At 38.8% G+C, this 18,357-nt stretch overlaps 1 protein-coding gene across 2 annotated transcripts in view; it reads right to left on the bottom strand.

Moving 5' to 3' along the window:
• PITPNC1 (phosphatidylinositol transfer protein cytoplasmic 1) overlaps positions 1–18,357 on the bottom strand; it is an 80,937-nt gene that overhangs the window by 4,600 nt on the left and 57,980 nt on the right. Inside the window, exons 6-9 of one of the 2 annotated variants that reach the window (XM_034067796.1) lie at positions 15,339–15,434; positions 6,463–6,618; positions 5,682–5,745; positions 2,544–2,662 (exon numbers count right to left, since the gene is read on the bottom strand). In XM_034067796.1, coding sequence (XP_033923687.1) covers positions 2,544–2,662; positions 5,682–5,745; positions 6,463–6,618; positions 15,339–15,434 — 435 coding nt within the window. The remainder of the gene's footprint in view (positions 1–2,543; positions 2,663–5,681; positions 5,746–6,462; positions 6,619–15,338; positions 15,435–18,357) is intronic. The other variant, XM_034067795.1, reaches the window with a different exon arrangement.

Consider the following 18,357-nt stretch of genomic DNA (forward strand, 5'->3'; position numbering starts at 1 on the left):
TGAATACAGATTGTTACCTCTGTAATTGCTGGAAAACTCCAGCTATTTCACAGGCAGTTAGAGAATACATTTAGATACACAATCTGCAAGCAGAATTTTTCAGAACTTCCAACAACATAACACTGATCAGGGTTTTGTTCTTTTCATTTAAATGATGAGCATGAATGGGTAAAGGGCTGTCATTGGGGTGTTCATCTGCTGTACTTCCCAAGGGATGAAAACTTCTCTCTCCCACCATGCTCAGCTTCCACTGACTTCCAGCTGCATGCACATAGCTGAGGAGCGTTTGCTTTTCTACTAACAAAGCCTAAAGAATTCCCTCCCACTTGATAAAGCCAAAACATGCTTGCCAACTTTTCCATCCAGAATCTGTACTTAAACATATATGGCCAACTAACAAACCCACTGCTTAACGCCCTGCAAGATAGAGGCAAGATGAGACGTGAGGTTAAAGCCACTTTGCAAGGGGAAGTCTCGTCACGCAGGTGACAAAGGTGTCACAGTGCTGTGGAAACCCACAAGAGGGCAGAGCGCTCCCAGCATGGATGGGCTCTGAGCTGAGCCATGAAAAACTGGGAAAATCCCAGACAAATGACATCTGCTACAAACCTGAAACCTGCTGCTTCACGTCTACCCTGCCTGCAAGGTGTCCGCTGAGCCAACTGAAATCAATTTGAGGTTTCTCACTGAACATCATTTTCAATTTGTACATTTGAAGTATTTCATTAAATCATTTTATAGATTTTTTTCTTGTTTTTTTGACCCCTGAAAGCTCCAAAACCCAGAAATAATCCCATTAGCATTTTAATCAGTTAAAAGTTCTCCCTTTTGGGCATCTAAGCCACGGGCCTGGCAATGGTGCTTACCATATATATGCCAAAATCCTATATTTTCCATACATCAATACTTTAATATTAGCCAGCTGCATACATCTGTAGCCTTGGCTGCAAATGTTCTGTAGAAGCAGCTTTATATTGCATTACAAGATCATATTCAATCAATAAAAGCATGCATACTGCCAGCTGCCTTCTCTCTTCCCTGCAGACAACATTCCAGAGACCTTTCCAGCTTACATTGCCAGTTATTAGGAGGGAGGACGAAGCTATTTTCAAATCTGAGGTAAGTGGTGGAAATAAACAGATTATCTGTACAGAGTATCTGTAGCTACTTGTGTTGGAGATAGATTTCAACCCGTTTGCCTGATTTGCATTTGTTTCACACCCTGTACCAATGTGTGTAGTGTTTCTGAACTCAAAGGGTTTAAAATCACTCTCACACCAAAGGGAGCCCATCCATTCATTTCATCTGTTTTCGATCCAGGGCTTCTGTACAATCTGAAATAAAAGCTGTATCTTGGGTAAACGAACGAGGTCAGGAAGATTTCGCAGTTTACCTGCCATTTAAGTGAAGACTGATTAAAGTCTTGCTAAGTGGCAGCCTGCAAGACTGTTCACTGTAAATTCAGACATGAAATACTCTCCCTTCAGCTGACATTTGCTTTTTAACTTATACTTGCTTTAAATTCCCTTCCATTCTGACAAAGTCAAGGAAAACAATCCTTTACCATGAGCTAAGAAGGCTCAGACTTTCTTTTTCTTTTCATTAATGACAAACTCTGTTCTGACTTCAGTGGCAAGTTTTCCACAAGGATGAATGTCAGACTTCAAAGCCATATCCTGAAGTGTAGAGCCAAAGGCAGAACTGATTCTCAATTTACTGCTCAGCTAAGGAGTTAACTTGATGTTCAGAGCTGCAGCATTGCAAACACAAAAATTACCTTCCTGGTTTTCACTTGGACAACATTTTCTCCAGCTGGTGAACATTTTTACTGAGCAAGAACAAAGGAGACTTTAAGCCCTTCAGGCCTTGCCCCACACTTGTAACATGAGTAAAAACATCACTGAGTTCTACAGTGCAGGTAGTAGAAATGAAGGAATAATAACATTCCAAAAGCAAATATCACTCATATCACTTATTTTTCCTATTTGTAATAGTAATCATTTCTGATTCGAGGCCTCTGCTTGAGGAGCCCAAATTCTGAATTTCAACACTTAATGAATTTCCCAGAATCTGTATCAAAAAACCTACATAGAAACCTGCCCTTCTCCACAAACTGCTGTTACATACTGCTGAAAAAGACCTCACCTTAATCAATGGCAACATTAAAAGTAGTTTGACAACGGTGAAAAATTCATTAGCTTTTTTTTCCCTTGTGAAGCAAATCATTTTATCAGTTCCATAGAAATTTTCCACTCTCCATGTTCCTGGCTTTTTGACTGAAGCAATCTGACCTCCTGCATTTTATAACTATTCAAATATTAGAAAATAAAACTTGTCTTTAACTTCCTCTTCATGCATCCAATGGAAATTTAAACATTTTGTTTTTCTGGAAATCCGTTTAATGGAGGAAGATTCTCTTCCTACGGAAGCAAAATCTCCCCCAGATTCCATTGACTGGTCAGCAAGATCAGTCGGTTGCTCCTCTCTGATCTGCGCAGGTGTATTAGCTGAGGACGGGCAATATGTTTTAAAAATGGACATACTCTTGCTGTGGCATGGCTCTCTATTTCATCCACAGTAGATGAATGTTGGTTGCAAACTTTAATGTTGGTTTTTTCATGCATATTTTTCTCGTATTCTCGAACATCATCCATAGTCATATCTGTAAAAAGTTCAAAATTGTTGGCATTTTCCATTGATTCAGTGCAAACTTCATGTTTTTCTTAAGGAGAAGGTTCTAGGAACAGTCTTTCAGCAGAAGCCAAAAACGGATTAAAAATAAAAGAGCATGGAGCAACTAGCTTTATGAAAATTGACTCATAAAGGTAGTTATATCAGCCAAGGAAGGTATAAGAAGGTTAAGTCAAAGGGAGTCAGAGAACAGGAAGGAGTGGAAACTGTTTAGGAGTATCCGTGTAACACAAAGTAGGCAGAAAGTATTGATGTGCAGGCCCTGGCGAAGGCCAAGATCTTCTAAAAAGATTTTAGAAGATCCCTTGGAATAAAGGATAGGAACAGAAATATTGTAAATATTTACTTACCTTTCCAGGCACTTTCAGAAAGATTTAATGTTATTTTTGCATAGTACATCTCATAACCAGCAAACATTCTTACAGTTAGAGCACACATTAGCTTAGACTCCAGAAACTAACAATTATACAGGTAAGTGAATGAATAGTGAATATGTGAATAGTTTTGTAGTCTCAAGCAACTGAATAAACTATAAGAATTAGAAATATTCTACAAATTAGGCTGATTCTAGGGTTACAATCATTTATCATTATCTAGGCATGTCTGGCATTGTCAAAGTAGCACATAACCTGTTAGGTACCTGCTATGTAACTCCAGGCAAGCATTACAGGTTTTAGAAGATTTATCATAAATCACACTTCCAGTAAACCTATGAAGAATCCAGGTCATTGACTTGTGACCTTACTCTGATGAGCATTCCCATGCTTTCAATAAATCTACCTGAGAGTAAGGTGTTAGTGAACACAAAGGCTATAAGGATTTTGGTCTGTTCTTTACAACAGTTTGATAACTTCAGAGCTTCATGAAAATAGCCATCAACTTTTTGCTCAGAAAGCTTATCTGTCATTTTATTAGTATGATAAACTTGCAAATGTGCTTTTGGTAATGTACATGGTGGTTTTGTTCTTGAGGCTGTAATTTTTCTCAAGTTTATTATGTGCCACTTGGATTTGTGAATTCTTGTATCACACCACTCCTCGTTATGTGAGATGAGGCTCTTGCTGCATTTTATGAGACAGCTTTTAAGCAAAGATATAACTTCAGCTGCTACATTAGTAGTGCAATGCAGTGCTTCATCAGTGAAAATGAAATTCAGTCTAGAATTGTGATCAAAAGCAAACATAGAATAGCGCAAAATCCTACTCCTTTAGTCTTTTACTGTTATCTGGAATGAAAAACAAGCTCATGAGCCATGCTAAGCATGCACTTTGCCAAGCAGAGAACATGCTCTTCATTTGTAAATAATGCTGTGAAAAGAAATATTCTTAATAATAAAGCTAAGTACAGTTTGGTAAATTTAATGACATGACACATTCATACTTATAGTATCAGTAATCAGTCAGTAATATCCATAACATGTTCTTTGATAACTGATTTTATGACATGATTCTTCTTTACTATCATAATCTTCAAGTCTTTCTCAAACTTTTCTTTTAAAAGCTGATAACAGACACTGATGACATACAGATGCTTTAAAAATGTTGTGTTTTTAAAACCTCTCCCTACACACACAAACCACAAGAGTTGTTAAATTCAACTGGGTGGATACAACTTGGATCTCACTCATTTTGGATAATGAAATGCTCACTTTCTAGCCAGCAAGTCTTACTAAGTGATGTACTTCACAGGAATGCAGTTGCAGAAGGGCTGCACACAGCAGAGAGTTACTTAAACCAACTTCCTGCATTATTATAAATCTTGCTATGTTCTTAAGCCTTTATTCATATGTTTTTTAGTGAGACTAGGTTTTTTAGGTTTTGCACTTAGCCTGACAATTAAGTTCTAAACATACACTATGTTGTTTAGGAGAAAGACTCACCATTACAGAAATCCATGACATAATTGTGTATCACAACATTCCAGTTGGGGAAAGAGTATTTTTCTCAGGGTGCATTCAGATTTAAGATGGGAAAATCTGTGGTTAATGGTTTTGTGGCTAAAGCTGTTCCGTATGTTTAACTTCATGATTACTCACTTGTTATCACCAGTAACTCTGCTAAAGTATGGATGACTCTTCGCTTCCCGTTAGCATTTCTTTATATCTTGCTAGACTTTGATGTAAAACTGCAGATTTCTGAAGACACTGGAGATATGTGTGTTTGCACCAGCCCATGAAATGCCCAAGAGGGTGTTTCCTGAAGCTTAAGGAGGGTCTGAATAAACGTTGTAAATCTATTCCCCAGTTGTACTGTACGTTACAAGAGTATCTTAGAAATGGTTCTACAAGTATCTATGGTTATGGACACATCTTACTGAAAATACATGGAAAAAGTACAAACCCTTTGAGCTTATTTTCTGCAGTGTAATTGTCTCTTTGATACTGAGATTACTCTGTACTATTGGAAGTGCCTTTTCCTACAGCTGGGGCATTGGACTTAGCACAGTTTTCGCATGCAGCTGCTGCTGAACAAGACCCAGGAGGCTACATAATGTTTATATCACTTTTTCAGAAAGGACTTTGAGCTCCATCTTTTCTTTACTGCAACCCACACTAAAAGTTTAAAACTCCTAAAATGCTGAGACTGTATTGGATGAGAGGCCTTAGGAGCTTGCTGCGTGGAAATAACTGCAGGTTAATGCAGTCTTAATAAGAAGCTTTATTCAAACCTGCATGTGGTTCTCCATGTAGATGGCTCTTGGTGGGGGCACCTTCTATCTGCCTCCAACATAGGGTGATGAGTCTGATGTCTGGTGAGTGATGTAATGATGTCCCTGTGTGCTGCCTGCCTACCATACAGCCTGCTTTTGTTAGAAAAACCTGCTGTGAATGAGCTCCCTATGTTCCACAGAAACTGCACATAGTTCTCTCTCTTTCATGAACAACTTATAGTAGAACTTGATGATCCATGAAAGTAAACAGAAATCCTTTGTGAGCTGACACTAGGTTTGCATCAGGCCTTTTAAATGGGCTGGTTTTGGAGAATACTTACCATACCATTCATCAACCCAGGCAAACGCCTGCCGGTGACCAATCAGTAGTATATCTCTGACCACCTGTGGAACAAGTGAAAGGTTAAATAACTCTGTAGCAACTACACAGGAAAGTGTTAGAGAAGTAACACTTGTCTTTTAACATGACTGAAAGTGAAACATATTCTGTCAGCTTTATGTCTAAGGAGACATGTCCTAGAGAGTCAGACATACTGTCTCTGAAGGGCTTGTGGCCCAACCTTCCACCTCAAGTGGATCTATTGCCCACACTGGATCATGGAAGACCATTTGGGAATGTGTTCAGCATTTATTAATCTTTGGGCAATTAGACCTTCTGGAACTCTTCCTTTTTCCTTGTTAGGTTTTTAAACATGTGGATAGAACACATTTATCTGTGGATAAACAAATAGTTTTAATACTCTGACAAATAGTATCATTTGAATGTTATGCCTTTCATCCATTAGTTTTTTAGTAGATTGATTGGAAAACTTGCCCACTACCTCTTTGTAAGAAATTCTGCACATCACTGCTACATGTATTCACATGTACTCACAAATGCTTCAGCTCATACATTTACTACAGTACTGAAAATAGTGATAGTTTTTCTCAGCCTTAGAACTCTCTGTCTCTGCTCCAGATCTTCCAGCCCCTGGAGAGAGTTCTGAATGCATATTCAGCTGAGCTCCCCAGCTTCTACACAGTCATAGTTACATTCCTGTGCAGGGCAGTACTCAAGTTCTGCTTATGTGAAGGATAAGAAACAGCTTGTGTTTCACTGACCTTGTGTACAAATTGCTCTACTCTGGTTTGAAGCCCCCAGACTTCAAATTTCACAGTCACAAGCTTGTAGGAGCACATGATGGGCTGATGTGTCTCTCTCCAGCCTTCTTTTAATTGGCCTCTCCCAGTCTTCTGTGACTTGAAATATTTAGGATCCTGCGAAACAAAGAAAGCACACTGGGAAATGCAGGAGAGGAAGTCCTGTTTGTTAGTGTGTGAAAGTAAATGTTTTGATAAGACATAAAATATTACAATGTGCTAATAAACATCTTGAAAAAGTACCATGAAACTGGCTTAAATAAGCACCAGGATACACTAAAATCCAGTCTGTCTTTTGTGCAGCAGCCAGTGAATTGATGGCAGCATATTCTTGGAGATGCTCTGACAATCCTATCATCTAGGGCATTTTCTGCTACAGGAAAATAGATTATTGCAAGTAATTAAAATACAGTGCACTCCAAATGTTATTTATGGCCTTTGGAAAAGAACCCAACCCAAGGCTTCTTCAGAGCTGCTTTCCCAATGCTCCCTCAGAATGACTTCAAGGCCAGGCTGGACAGAGCCTTGGGTGCCATGGTTTAGTGTGAGGTGTCCCTGCCCATGGCAGGGGGGTTGGAACTGGATGATTTTAAGGTCCTTTTCAAACCTAACTATTCTATGATTCTATGACTTACTAGTACTGTCTACCCATGTCCATCTTCCTGAAATCATGTCCAGTTTGGTCACATGGACACTGATGTGACCCTCACAATGCCATTTTCAATGTTAAGTGTCTTGTATATCCAGGTGGGCAGCTAAGTATGAAACTCCTCCAATCCAGCCACCCCTGGTTACAACTGAGTTACAGACAAAACACTAAACAATTGAACTCTGTTTCTCTATTAAGAAGTGGAAAATCAAATAAATTGGTGTTGAAATTACAACAGCAAGACCAAAAAACCAACAATGATGTTAGTTAATCATACAGTTTTATCTATCAAAGAGTAATTTTCCATATTGGTATAATTCCATTTCACTTGATGTCCAATCCTGATAATTACATCTTGTAAACAGAAATCATTTACAGTTAAGCATTGATTTTCAAAACTTAAAAATAATGTGCTTCCAGTAAATTTATAGTGGAGCTCGTAAAATCTCTCTTCAAGAGCAACCACCCATGGCTGCCTGTGCTGTCTTCCCCAAAGCTGAGATCTGGGAACGTCTTTTGTATCCATCCTTTGTTATAAATGCAAAACATCAAACATGTATTTACATATGTGCTTAAACTATGAATTAAATGGAAAACAATCAGGAGAAAAACTAACAAAAAATTGATAAAACTATTTCAATCTTAATTTTCTTTCATTCATTGTGAGCTTATATATCATTCAGCATTCCTTTTTTCTAATGTTCAGCTATCTCCTGACTCAGCTTCTGATTTTATCCGTAAACTGAAGCTCTGTCATTAAGGCCTCTCTACAAAGCTCTAATGAGGTGATAGTCTTACTGCTCTGTGAAAGTCATTGCTTTTATTGCTGACATACTCTTTTCTAAATAGAAACTTGAAGCTTGCAGCATAATAAGGTTCCAATGTTAAACCACAATGAGAAACAATTCAGTGTCATCATTTATCAGAGCAATATACCACCGTACATCACAGGTCATAGTCTCATGCTGTTGCCAATCTTCTCACTCAATACAACTTGACCTCAGATTGATCTAGGTGTTTTCTGCTTGAATTCATCAATATAATAAAAATAAGAAAAGCAAAAAAGGGAAGAACTAAGATGCAATATTCAGCAAGATGTAAAATTCTAATAGATTGTTCTATGGATAAAGAAATAATGACAGGAAATATGATTTCAAATATTCCTGAAAAATATTCCAGTGTTAAGTAAGCATTTCTAGAAAGGAAGATAAAAAAGGAAACCAGTTTAACGTAAGGAAGGGTCTGCTGTTACTGATATACACGTATCGTGCTAGTATGATGGAGCCAGCGTCCCGATGAAGCGTTTTGGATATGCACATTAGTAATACTGAGTGTTACACTTCACAGTCCTTCAGTGATAACCACATCGGTAATGGAATAACTTCAGTGCAGTCCAAAGGGATTTACTGCAATGATTTTGAATCAGTATCAACTATTCAGAAGTCACAAATAAAGATCAAATAACAAACAGCTATGCTGCATGACTGCCCAGTCCTGCATGGAAATCGTGTCTCAAACTGCCAGAACGCCCTGGATGCTGTGAAAGTGTTTTGCTTTGGTTTGGCTTTGCGATATCCAGCCCAGTGGACAAAGGGGTTCAGAGTGGAAATCACTCTTAAATTGGTGTCCCACAAATAATCCACCGACTGCAATGCAGTTTATCCACCATATCACTCCTAGCTGCAGATTCCTTTAATGGCACCCAGGGATGGCACCTTTGTTTCCCTTAATCACATCCCTTTCTTCTTTCTCTTGGAGGACATGATGTTTAGTCACAAATTGGCTGGACAGTTCCCAGCAGAGAGCCAGGCAATGATGGACAGCATGGGCAACTTGTATCCAATGGCTTTTATGGAAATTCCTGCCTTTCTGAAAACATTAACTGACAAATGGAAGCCAAGAAACGGAAAGAATTCAGAATGGATGAAGATGTTAAAGATTTTACTGAGTTCTTGATCAGGGAAGCTAAAACTCAAAGACCACGTCAAAGCTCAGTCAGATTTAGGATAAGAGTAGTAGGTCATAAGATAAACAGCAACATTAAACAAAGTGAATTTGAGAACTGAATCCCTGGGCCTTCAGTTCCAAGGGTGTCAAAGGCGAGAACTTTGGCATGAAAGCTACAACCCAGAAAGATTCATGTGCCTGACTCATGACTTCAGATTGGCAGGTTCAGGCTTCCAGCCTGGAGTCCCTTCTGCAATCAGTACGCAAGGTCCTTCGGAAAAAATAATTAACTAGGAGGATAATTTTCTATTAAATACAAGCAGAAATAGCATTGCTACACAGCACTGCTGCCCCTGCTGCCTCTCATGCTGTGGCTCACTGATTAAACCAGTCAGAACAAATTAGACTCATGGGCCACGCTCACATCTCTGCAAGCCCCAGGAGGAAGTGCTGAGCACCTGCCTGTACCGGACCATGGCCATTCATTGCTCCTCCTGTGAAAGGCACAGCAACTTCCCAGATACCAGAGGCATGAGGCTGCAGTGAAGCAGCACATTCTACAGGCAGGAATTGTGGCACATGTGCTTGAAACACTTCTGTCTGTGACTAGAAACTGGGTGAGCTAATCTTTGCTCTGACCCCCTTTTTATGTTGTTATTTACATCATTAACTGTGTGTGCCTTAGTTTTGCTTTAGCCATCCATGCCTTCCTTTCTAGAGGAGGCATCAGCCAAAGAATACTGCCTCTATTCACTGTTCCCCCTTAATTTATCTACTGGCAGAATCCTCAATCCATTTTAAATGTAATGGCATAGCTAAAATCTTTTTGTTTAAATAACCTTCTCGTCCTTTTATCAGACACAATTTATTAGGAAAGCCCATCTGGCAAATCCTTTTGCAGAGGAGCAAAACCTACTCTGTATTTGCAATACATTATTGCCAGGTGCAGAGTGATTTAAAAATAGCTCTTCTGCTAACAAAGCAGAAACAACATGACCGTGAGCTGGGCTTATTTGACAGTAAAATGTAGAATTATAATGAAATAAAACAAAAGCCCTGCTGTGATGGTTATGGGTTTAAACACATCACTCTCCCAGTGTTTCTTAGGCCATGTATGTTTGGTCCTCACTCAACATGCTTATTATTTAGCATTTATTTACTTAACTTTCCCCATGGACCACAGACATTACAGGCATTGGTGTGGAACTGCAACCTCCTTTCCAGGAGGGAACACCACTGTATTGACAAGATAGCACTGGGCTGTTGCAATGGCTTTTCAGATGTTATTCTGAAATGTTGTGTTTTACTTAAAGTTAAATAATAAGATACATTTGTGGTTTAGAGAAACCTTCCAAATCTGAATAGGCATCTTTTCCCTGAGCTTCCCCATGGGATCAGCAGGAGCTGCAGTTGCCATACTCTTCTGCAGCTGTCAACACCTACTTTGTGTGCTGGAAGCCAGCGTGGAACATCTTGTTACCTTGTCACTGATCTGCTTCAAAAATTCCTTACTGTTTGTACAGCCATTTCCATGTTTGTACAGCATGGAAAGAGATCCCCAGGGTGAATGGGCTCTCCAGAGGTGAAGGTGCTATGTGCGTATGCCATGCATGCTGTTCTCTTACTGGAGGCACTCAAGATCTAAAGCAGATTCTTCCTCCCTTCCTTCCTTTTAATGCATGGATTAGTGTTTTCAGATCCCTAATGCAATGAGCTTCACCACTGTGCTTAAGTCACTACTTACATGGGATCTGGCCTTTCACCATCAACTGTAGCTGCTAGGGCTTGGATTTCAGCTTAGACAGCGAGGGCTCTGGAAAGATTTGTTGATGTAAAATGCTACTACTATAGATATATATGTGGAGCCATTTTTAAAAGACTTTCTTTCCCCCCCTCTTCTTGAATTTCCCTTAGAATGTATTTTCTGGAAGAGACAGCTAAATACTTCAGAACTGTAAATACTGGGACAGTCCTGAGGGGTTAAGATATGATAATGCAGCCAGGCTTTACATAAGCTCACAAATGAAGTTAGCCAGAAGGAAAAGGAAATTTTCACCTCTTTTTGCCATGCCCCGTTCTGATCCTCTGTACCAACATGTTGTACATGTTCACTGGGGGACAAGGCAGCTGTGTTATCTGAACTAACATAATTCTCTGGCTCTGTAATGTGATAGAGGTTTTGTTACTCTGCAAGCACCTGGACAGTAGTAAGCTGGACCTATTACAGTGCAGCTGTGTTAAAGTAAAAGCAGCCAGCAACTGAAGAAGAAAACTGCAGCAGCTGCATAAAATCTTTCTGTGTGGAGGTAACTCAGAAAGTTTATTCCATTTGTCCAACTCCCAACTGCTTTGTTATAAACAGGAAACGAAACACTGATAATTTTGAGAACTTGAATATGTTTGCAAAGAACATTTTGCTCAGTAGCTCCCATCTACAGTAGATGTTTCATTTCAGTGAATGATTCACTTGAGGCCCTCACTCTTCAGCATAGCTCAGTTTTATTCTTTTCTATAACTCAGATAAATATGTATGTCTATATAGGGAATGCATGATGGCTGGTGATACATATTCATTGATGGTAAAGTCGCAAGGAAATGAATTTACAAAATGGGCAACTACTCTTACCTGTAGGCTTGCATATTCTTTATATAGATATAGAAAATTCTGTATTTGATGTAATACACACATTCAGATTTGGACACATATGTGAGTCCTTACAGAAAAACAGGAAAACCTGTTAGCCTAGATTCAAGCTTTCTCCATTTGGAACCTCACATTTTAAACTTCTGAAGTTTAAGGATTTTTAGGTCCATGCTAGTAAAAAAACTCTGCTTTATTTAAGATATGGCAGCACTGTGGAGTGTTCTGGTGGCTACTGTACAATGATGGTTGTACATGGTCGTTAAGTTAAAATTAAGTCGTCTGCTTTGGGAGGCCCAAGACTGCTGCAGTTACACCCTCTTCCAGACTTCTGCAAGGACAACTTTCTGGATAGCAGAAACCAGTACATCTCCATGGAAGACAGACTTGGACTCGGTGTGTGTAATAGCTACAAACTGTCTCTGATTCACTATTTACTTGGTGATTTAAGTCCTTCTCTGTACATACTGACAGATAAGCTCTCCATTCTGAAGGGAATTCAAATCACTTGGAGGCCTCTGGACAAGAGATCACCCAGTATTATTGGCAGAGGTTCCTCCTCAGTGAAACAACAGCCCTCCTGAAGCCTCCAGCTAACTATATTTTTCACTTTTCCATTTTAGTTAATACTTAGAAGGAGAGAAAAAACAGATATGCACAAAGATGAATTAAATCATTTTCCCTTCAACCACCATGACATTTTCATGGAACACTTCTTTCTCATCAGCACCAGCACAAGTCAAAATGAGCAGAGCAATTCAAATGGGGTATACATTTATGTATGATGTTTTATACATGTTGCCTTTTTATGCGTGAATCATTATTATGTAAGTTACAATGGAAGGTAGAACATAGATCTGTTTATGTCAGGGCAAGTGAAAAGCCATGTTTTAGATCCCAGGTGCTAGGAAGAAGAGATGGGTTGCTTCACTTTGTATGAAGTTTGTTGCTGTGGGTCCCTTGGGTATCTCCTGAGCCCTCCTGTGGTTGCTGCGCTATTATCACCTCTATTGATGATACTGATATTGCACAACCACATCTTCCATTTATAGAAATGAGAAAAACAACACTAAATCTGGGGAGGCTCATTCTGTTACAATCAATGTTATTTGATACAGTAGCCCAAAGAAGGGTCACAGCCAAAGTGTAGGCAGGGGCTTTTCATAAATGGGGCTCTGAAAAACTTACTTTTTTGACCCAAGCAGCCTGTGAAGGGTAGCTGAGCACTTCAAAGTTCAAAATAACAGAAATCACAAATACTAGCTTAATAGCAACTATGTAATTAGTGCTGTCTGATCATATCGGCAATCACCCATCTACAAGCAGTTGAAGTAGTGTGTGAAAGGTTTAAATGATTTAAGTTACCCCTTTAATATACAGTAATACAACTAAATAATGAAATTTGCTGTTAAAAAAGAAGTATATTTTTAATTGAAGAGGGATGCACTTTCATCAGGATATAAAAGAAATTGAAAGCTCATGTTTAGGAGCTGCTACATATGCTGACCCCGATCCAGAACTCACTTAACTGTAATCATGTAGAAGCTCCACTGAGCTGAAGAGATTACTAACATGCCTGAAGTTAAAATCATTCTCAGTGGTCTTCCAGATGGGAGTCAGAACACTACCCTGCGGGATCTAATTCTTAAATCACTTTTAATCTTTAATCTTAGTATCAATTCAGCTAAATGAACTAAAAGCAGCCAAATTATTATTAGAACTAAAATGCCTTTCAAAAGCTTTCAGTAAATGGGTTTTGTTATCTCTAAAACTGTTATTTGGAAAACACAGACTGTTTCTCATTTACACAGTTACTTTTTATCCTGTTCTGATTGAAGACAGACAGAAATTACATTTACAACATTAAAAATCTTTTTATAGTCCCTAAATGATGTATGAGGCTTCATCAGAAATGGGAAATTGGCTTCATATTCATCATACTGTAGCATAAAACCCCATAGCTGGTAAACTTTGGAAGATACTTAATTCAACTATTTTTAATTCAGTGTCATTTACAGTATGTGCACAGTTAAATGCTAAGGTGTTCTTACTATTTTGTACAAATTCTGAAACAGAATTTGGTAGGCACATACACATCATCCATCAGTACAGGAAAAAACAACAGATGCTGGGCTATTTTTGTTGTTTAAACCCATGTAAAATTCCATTTTCCTTGGAATCAGGTCTCTGGTGTTTGAAATAACAACACAAAGACTGAAATTCTTTCTTGCTTAACATGAGGCTGGTTTTCTCTATCATAGGAGTAACCATGTGGAAATTATACTTAGTAGTTGGCTATTAAAAATGGAAGGAAAAATGGGAAGGAAAGCTGAAAAGCCTGGTGTTAAACCTCCATGTTTACCATTTCTGGAAGTGCACATATCGACATGGAAAATCTGGCATGATTTCTTTAAAGCCCAGTGAAATGCTGACCCGTTCAATAGCAGCAGTCTAAATGGAACCAAAAGACTATGGAGTTCAGATAAGATGATGGGACCAATAAGCTGTTTCATGAGGTGTTATACAATTTTGGTACTAACCAGATGGGTTTCATTATCTAAGGGAACTAATAAAATTACTTTTCATTCTACTGTAGACCCAATTTGGTTTTATGACCCATACATAAAATTTGAAATAGGATCTATAAATGGAAGATAACAAGTACCCGACTTTTTTAGTCTGAAAATCATGTCTCCTATGGTATAGAAATAATTTCATTGGCAAGTCTTCATTTTCTGCCCTAAAAATGACTATGTAGTCTCGTTTTGTATAGTCAAACAGCTGCCATACTCATTGCCAGCTATGAATATATACTTGGCTCCAGAGGAAAATCATATCTCCAAAATTAAATGCAAGCAGAGATCTTATCTTTCCTCTCTAGCTACTTGTTGTGAACCATCATTTTTTAAGGCTGAGGTTAAAACACTGAGACCTCATCTTCATTTGCATGACAGCTGCTGGTTTCAGACCAGTGGATTGCGTTGACCTAAAAGAAGAGTGCTCTTCAGAGATCTGAGCTATCAAATATACATGGAGTGATTTCCAAGGGAATTCTGAAGGAGCAAATGTGTCTGCTGCCACTGATGCTTCCTGGCAGATTCACTGCAGCATGTAGTCTACTTCAGTCTCTCTTGGTCTTGTGTCATGATCACCATTGAGTTACCTTGTGCATCAGCTCTGTTCTCATCTGTCCTTTGCCTGGGCTCAGACAATTCGCATGACTTACTCATCACAGCGGGATGCAAGTAAGGATGATAGGAATGTTTAAAACACCCTCAGACCTGCAAACACTTAACTGAGATTCATGATTTGAAGAAAAGGCTTTTTCTACTTTGAGTGAATTCAGCTGAACATCAAAGATCTGGTACAGGATAAGTTCTGATAAGCATTTCAAAAGGTTGAAGGAACCATCTGCAAAAGGAAGTGTCAGGCAATCTAGATAAGGAGGTTGCTACCTGCTTCCCCTCAAATTGAAAGCTTCTTAAATACTACTGACCAGCAAGATTTCATACAAAAAAACCCTTTGCTTTGATTACTTTCAAGGCTTTCCTGCAGCCTCTTACATTCCCTTCACCAATTCACAACTAAGTTGTCTCTTACCTCTGATTCCTTGTAATAGCGCTCAGGAATTTCATCACTGGCGATATCAATAAAGCAGACTTCTCTCTCCAGGTCTTTAGCTTCTTTGTCAAAAATCTGCAAGAGTTAAAGAGATTCGGCACTGTTCAGAACACCACCATTACAAAATCCACCTGGAATAACCATTACAAGCAATTTCAATGACTTGTGCAACATAATGTATTTTTGGCTTGCAACTGAACATCTTCTGATGTAAGATACTGAAGTTTTTGCAGGGACACAGTCACGTTCTCTAGCAGATGTCAAAGGGAAGAAAATGGGTTCTCAAGATCATACATAAACAAGGTGTTCCTAAGCAAGATTTATGACAGCTTGAATGAATTATCCTACAGACTTTTTCGGGAACAATCCACTATGTCAGATCAACAGAGGACTGTTAGACATTAACACATTGTGTTCAGCACTTACTGCTCACACTGCAGATCTTCCTTGTACTTTTTTGGAACGGAGACTTTGGTCACAAATAGTAAAGTCAACATCTAGGATGGGGTTTATTGTGTTCTCTACTCTTTGAGCTGGATTACATCACTGTAAAAAACTGGAGTCTCTGGTCTCTGGCTGTTTCTAACCTTTTCACTCTAGGCACAAGAATGAAATACAGATATTTTGTGTGAACAACTCAGGCTAAGCTGTTTTACTGAGAATCAAGATTCTGGTTGAAATATCCTCAGTGGAAGCTGGCAACTTCCATCCATTGGAGCTTATTTTCATCTCAGTCCTTTAGGAGCTGCTTTTGAACCTCAAGTCTCTTGTTTTTGCAAGGCAAACGTTGGCTATATTTGAAATGCAGGTCATTTGCATCTGTGCCTGTGCCCAGAATTTAACGATTGAGGCATCTTGGTGACCCATGTGACTGATCCTATCTCTGCAATATAATTCTACTTGTGACTCTGGGACTTGAAAATAGTGGCTAGCTAGAAGGCTATCATGAACCATCAAATTCAGGGAAGCTCTGCAGACACTGTCAAAATCAGTAACAAGCCAAGGATGTGTTTTTCCCTTTGGGGCACAATGTTCTACAGCGAGTGTTTCCAGGAAGCATAAATACCGTTGTTTTCTCTTTTTTTTGTTGTTAAATAAATGCAGTGAATGCTCTGTTAATTTCATTTCATCCTAAAGGAACAGTTAAAAGCACAAAATGCCAGCAACTATTCAGTAACAAGAACGCTACTCTAGTAGTTCTCGAAGATGTGGCTACCCATTTAAAGCATTCAAAGTGAGCAATGAACTATGATGAACCAGTTTACCAGCTGGTAAGGAGAACGTTGCTCAGGAAATACATGAAAAGCTGAAGTTTGACTCTACCATTTTCACTTGTCTTGGTCATTAACAGCACTGGGATAAAATAAGCAATGCTGAATGCTTTGTGAACTGGATATTAAATGTTAATGTGTCTGAAACTGCAGAAGAATGAAACAAAGGGAAACTCCAGTCTGCTTTTATCTGTGTACTTCTTTTCCTTCTCCAGTCCTTGTTTTGCATAACATGGTGATTATTCAAACAAATGTGAGCTGAGGGGTCCTTTCCCCATCATGCTCTTTCTTGGAATACAGTTCTTAAATAGCTGTTGTGTCTGATGTGTATAATGCAGGTCACTTTCTACAAGCTTCCCTGCTTGCTTTTCTCCTAAGCAAATTCAGATATACAGAGCAGTCCCTTGATGAAATCAGCTGAACTATTTCTGGAACAAGATGCTTTTCACTATAATCTCTGAGCTTTAAATAAAATAATGGTGAATTCTCTTCAATGGCCATTACCAGGTCAGCTGAGGCCCTGAATCAGTCAGTGTATGGTTTAAGTACAAGCCTAATAAATTTAAGCACACACAGATCTGCACATTTGCAAGGACCTAAATTGGAGCTATTACCCAGTATCTTCTCTGAAAAAATGTGCCCTGTCACAGGCTTGATCCACATATTGCACCTCTAAGTAATACAGTTTTACATTCTTTTTCTCTTTCAAATGCTTTGCTAGAAGTGGGGATGGCAGATGCCTTTGCCAATCTGTCAAAAACAGGAGGAATTTTTCAACCATTTCAACTGTGCCTTATTTGCTGCTTCAGCTACCTCTGACCATTTCCTCCATTCCAGAAGTTTGCTGAATGACATTCGTGCTTCCCTTTACTGGCACAAATTGCTATCTAATCATTTATGCTTTTCCCCTTCTTAGATTGACCTCACACGATTTGCAAATAGAGATTTAATCTTTTCATTCTATCACCAGTAGAAAGTAAGAAGTCATTAGAGAACAAGACTGATTTCTTTCCTAGCTCTAATTTTCTTATTGCCTCTCCTAGCCCCATAATCTGGGATTGCCTTAAAACCTATAGGAAGGATGGGTTTATTGTGTTTGTGATCAAAGAGACTAAAATTTAGAAGTTTTAAAGGAAGAGATTAAAGGCCACAAAAAGAAGCATAAGGCTCCCAATCTGTGCAACTGTATTCACAAATGTGCAGAAAATGAATGGTGAGAACAATCTGTATCCTTAAGAAGATGATGTAGAAAGGCAGAATATTAAATATTATATTGGAAAGAGCTGGACAGGCTTTACAGTTGGAAGCCAAGTAATTAATTGAGATTGAAATACACAATCAAATGGAAAACAAAGAGCAATATTCAGGCTGGAGAGTCCTTTCTGCAGTGGGGTTTGGCTTTTCTTAGGGGTGGGGTTTGTGACAGCTGTTTTACAACAGAGGAACATTTATACACTTCCACTTTTCAAGAGAACTGAAACCTCATCATTACGTAGACTGAGTCACCCACAGAAAAAGTGGAAGAAAGATTTCAGTTGGGTCATCTTTACCATTGTCAATAGTGACTTTGGGGGAAAACTTTCAGACTGTGGCAGATGATTCTAGTGCCTCAGGAAAGGAAGATCACAGAGGGTACTGCAGCAATCCAAGTGCTGCTGTATTTAGAATTCTTTCCTTCATTTTCCTCATGACCTACAATGACATATCCTAGCACATTGTTAGAGACT

The sequence above is a fragment of the Melopsittacus undulatus genome, chromosome 11 (genome assembly GCF_012275295.1).
Source record: "Melopsittacus undulatus isolate bMelUnd1 chromosome 11, bMelUnd1.mat.Z, whole genome shotgun sequence".
Classification (NCBI taxonomy): Eukaryota; Metazoa; Chordata; class Aves; order Psittaciformes; family Psittaculidae; genus Melopsittacus; species Melopsittacus undulatus.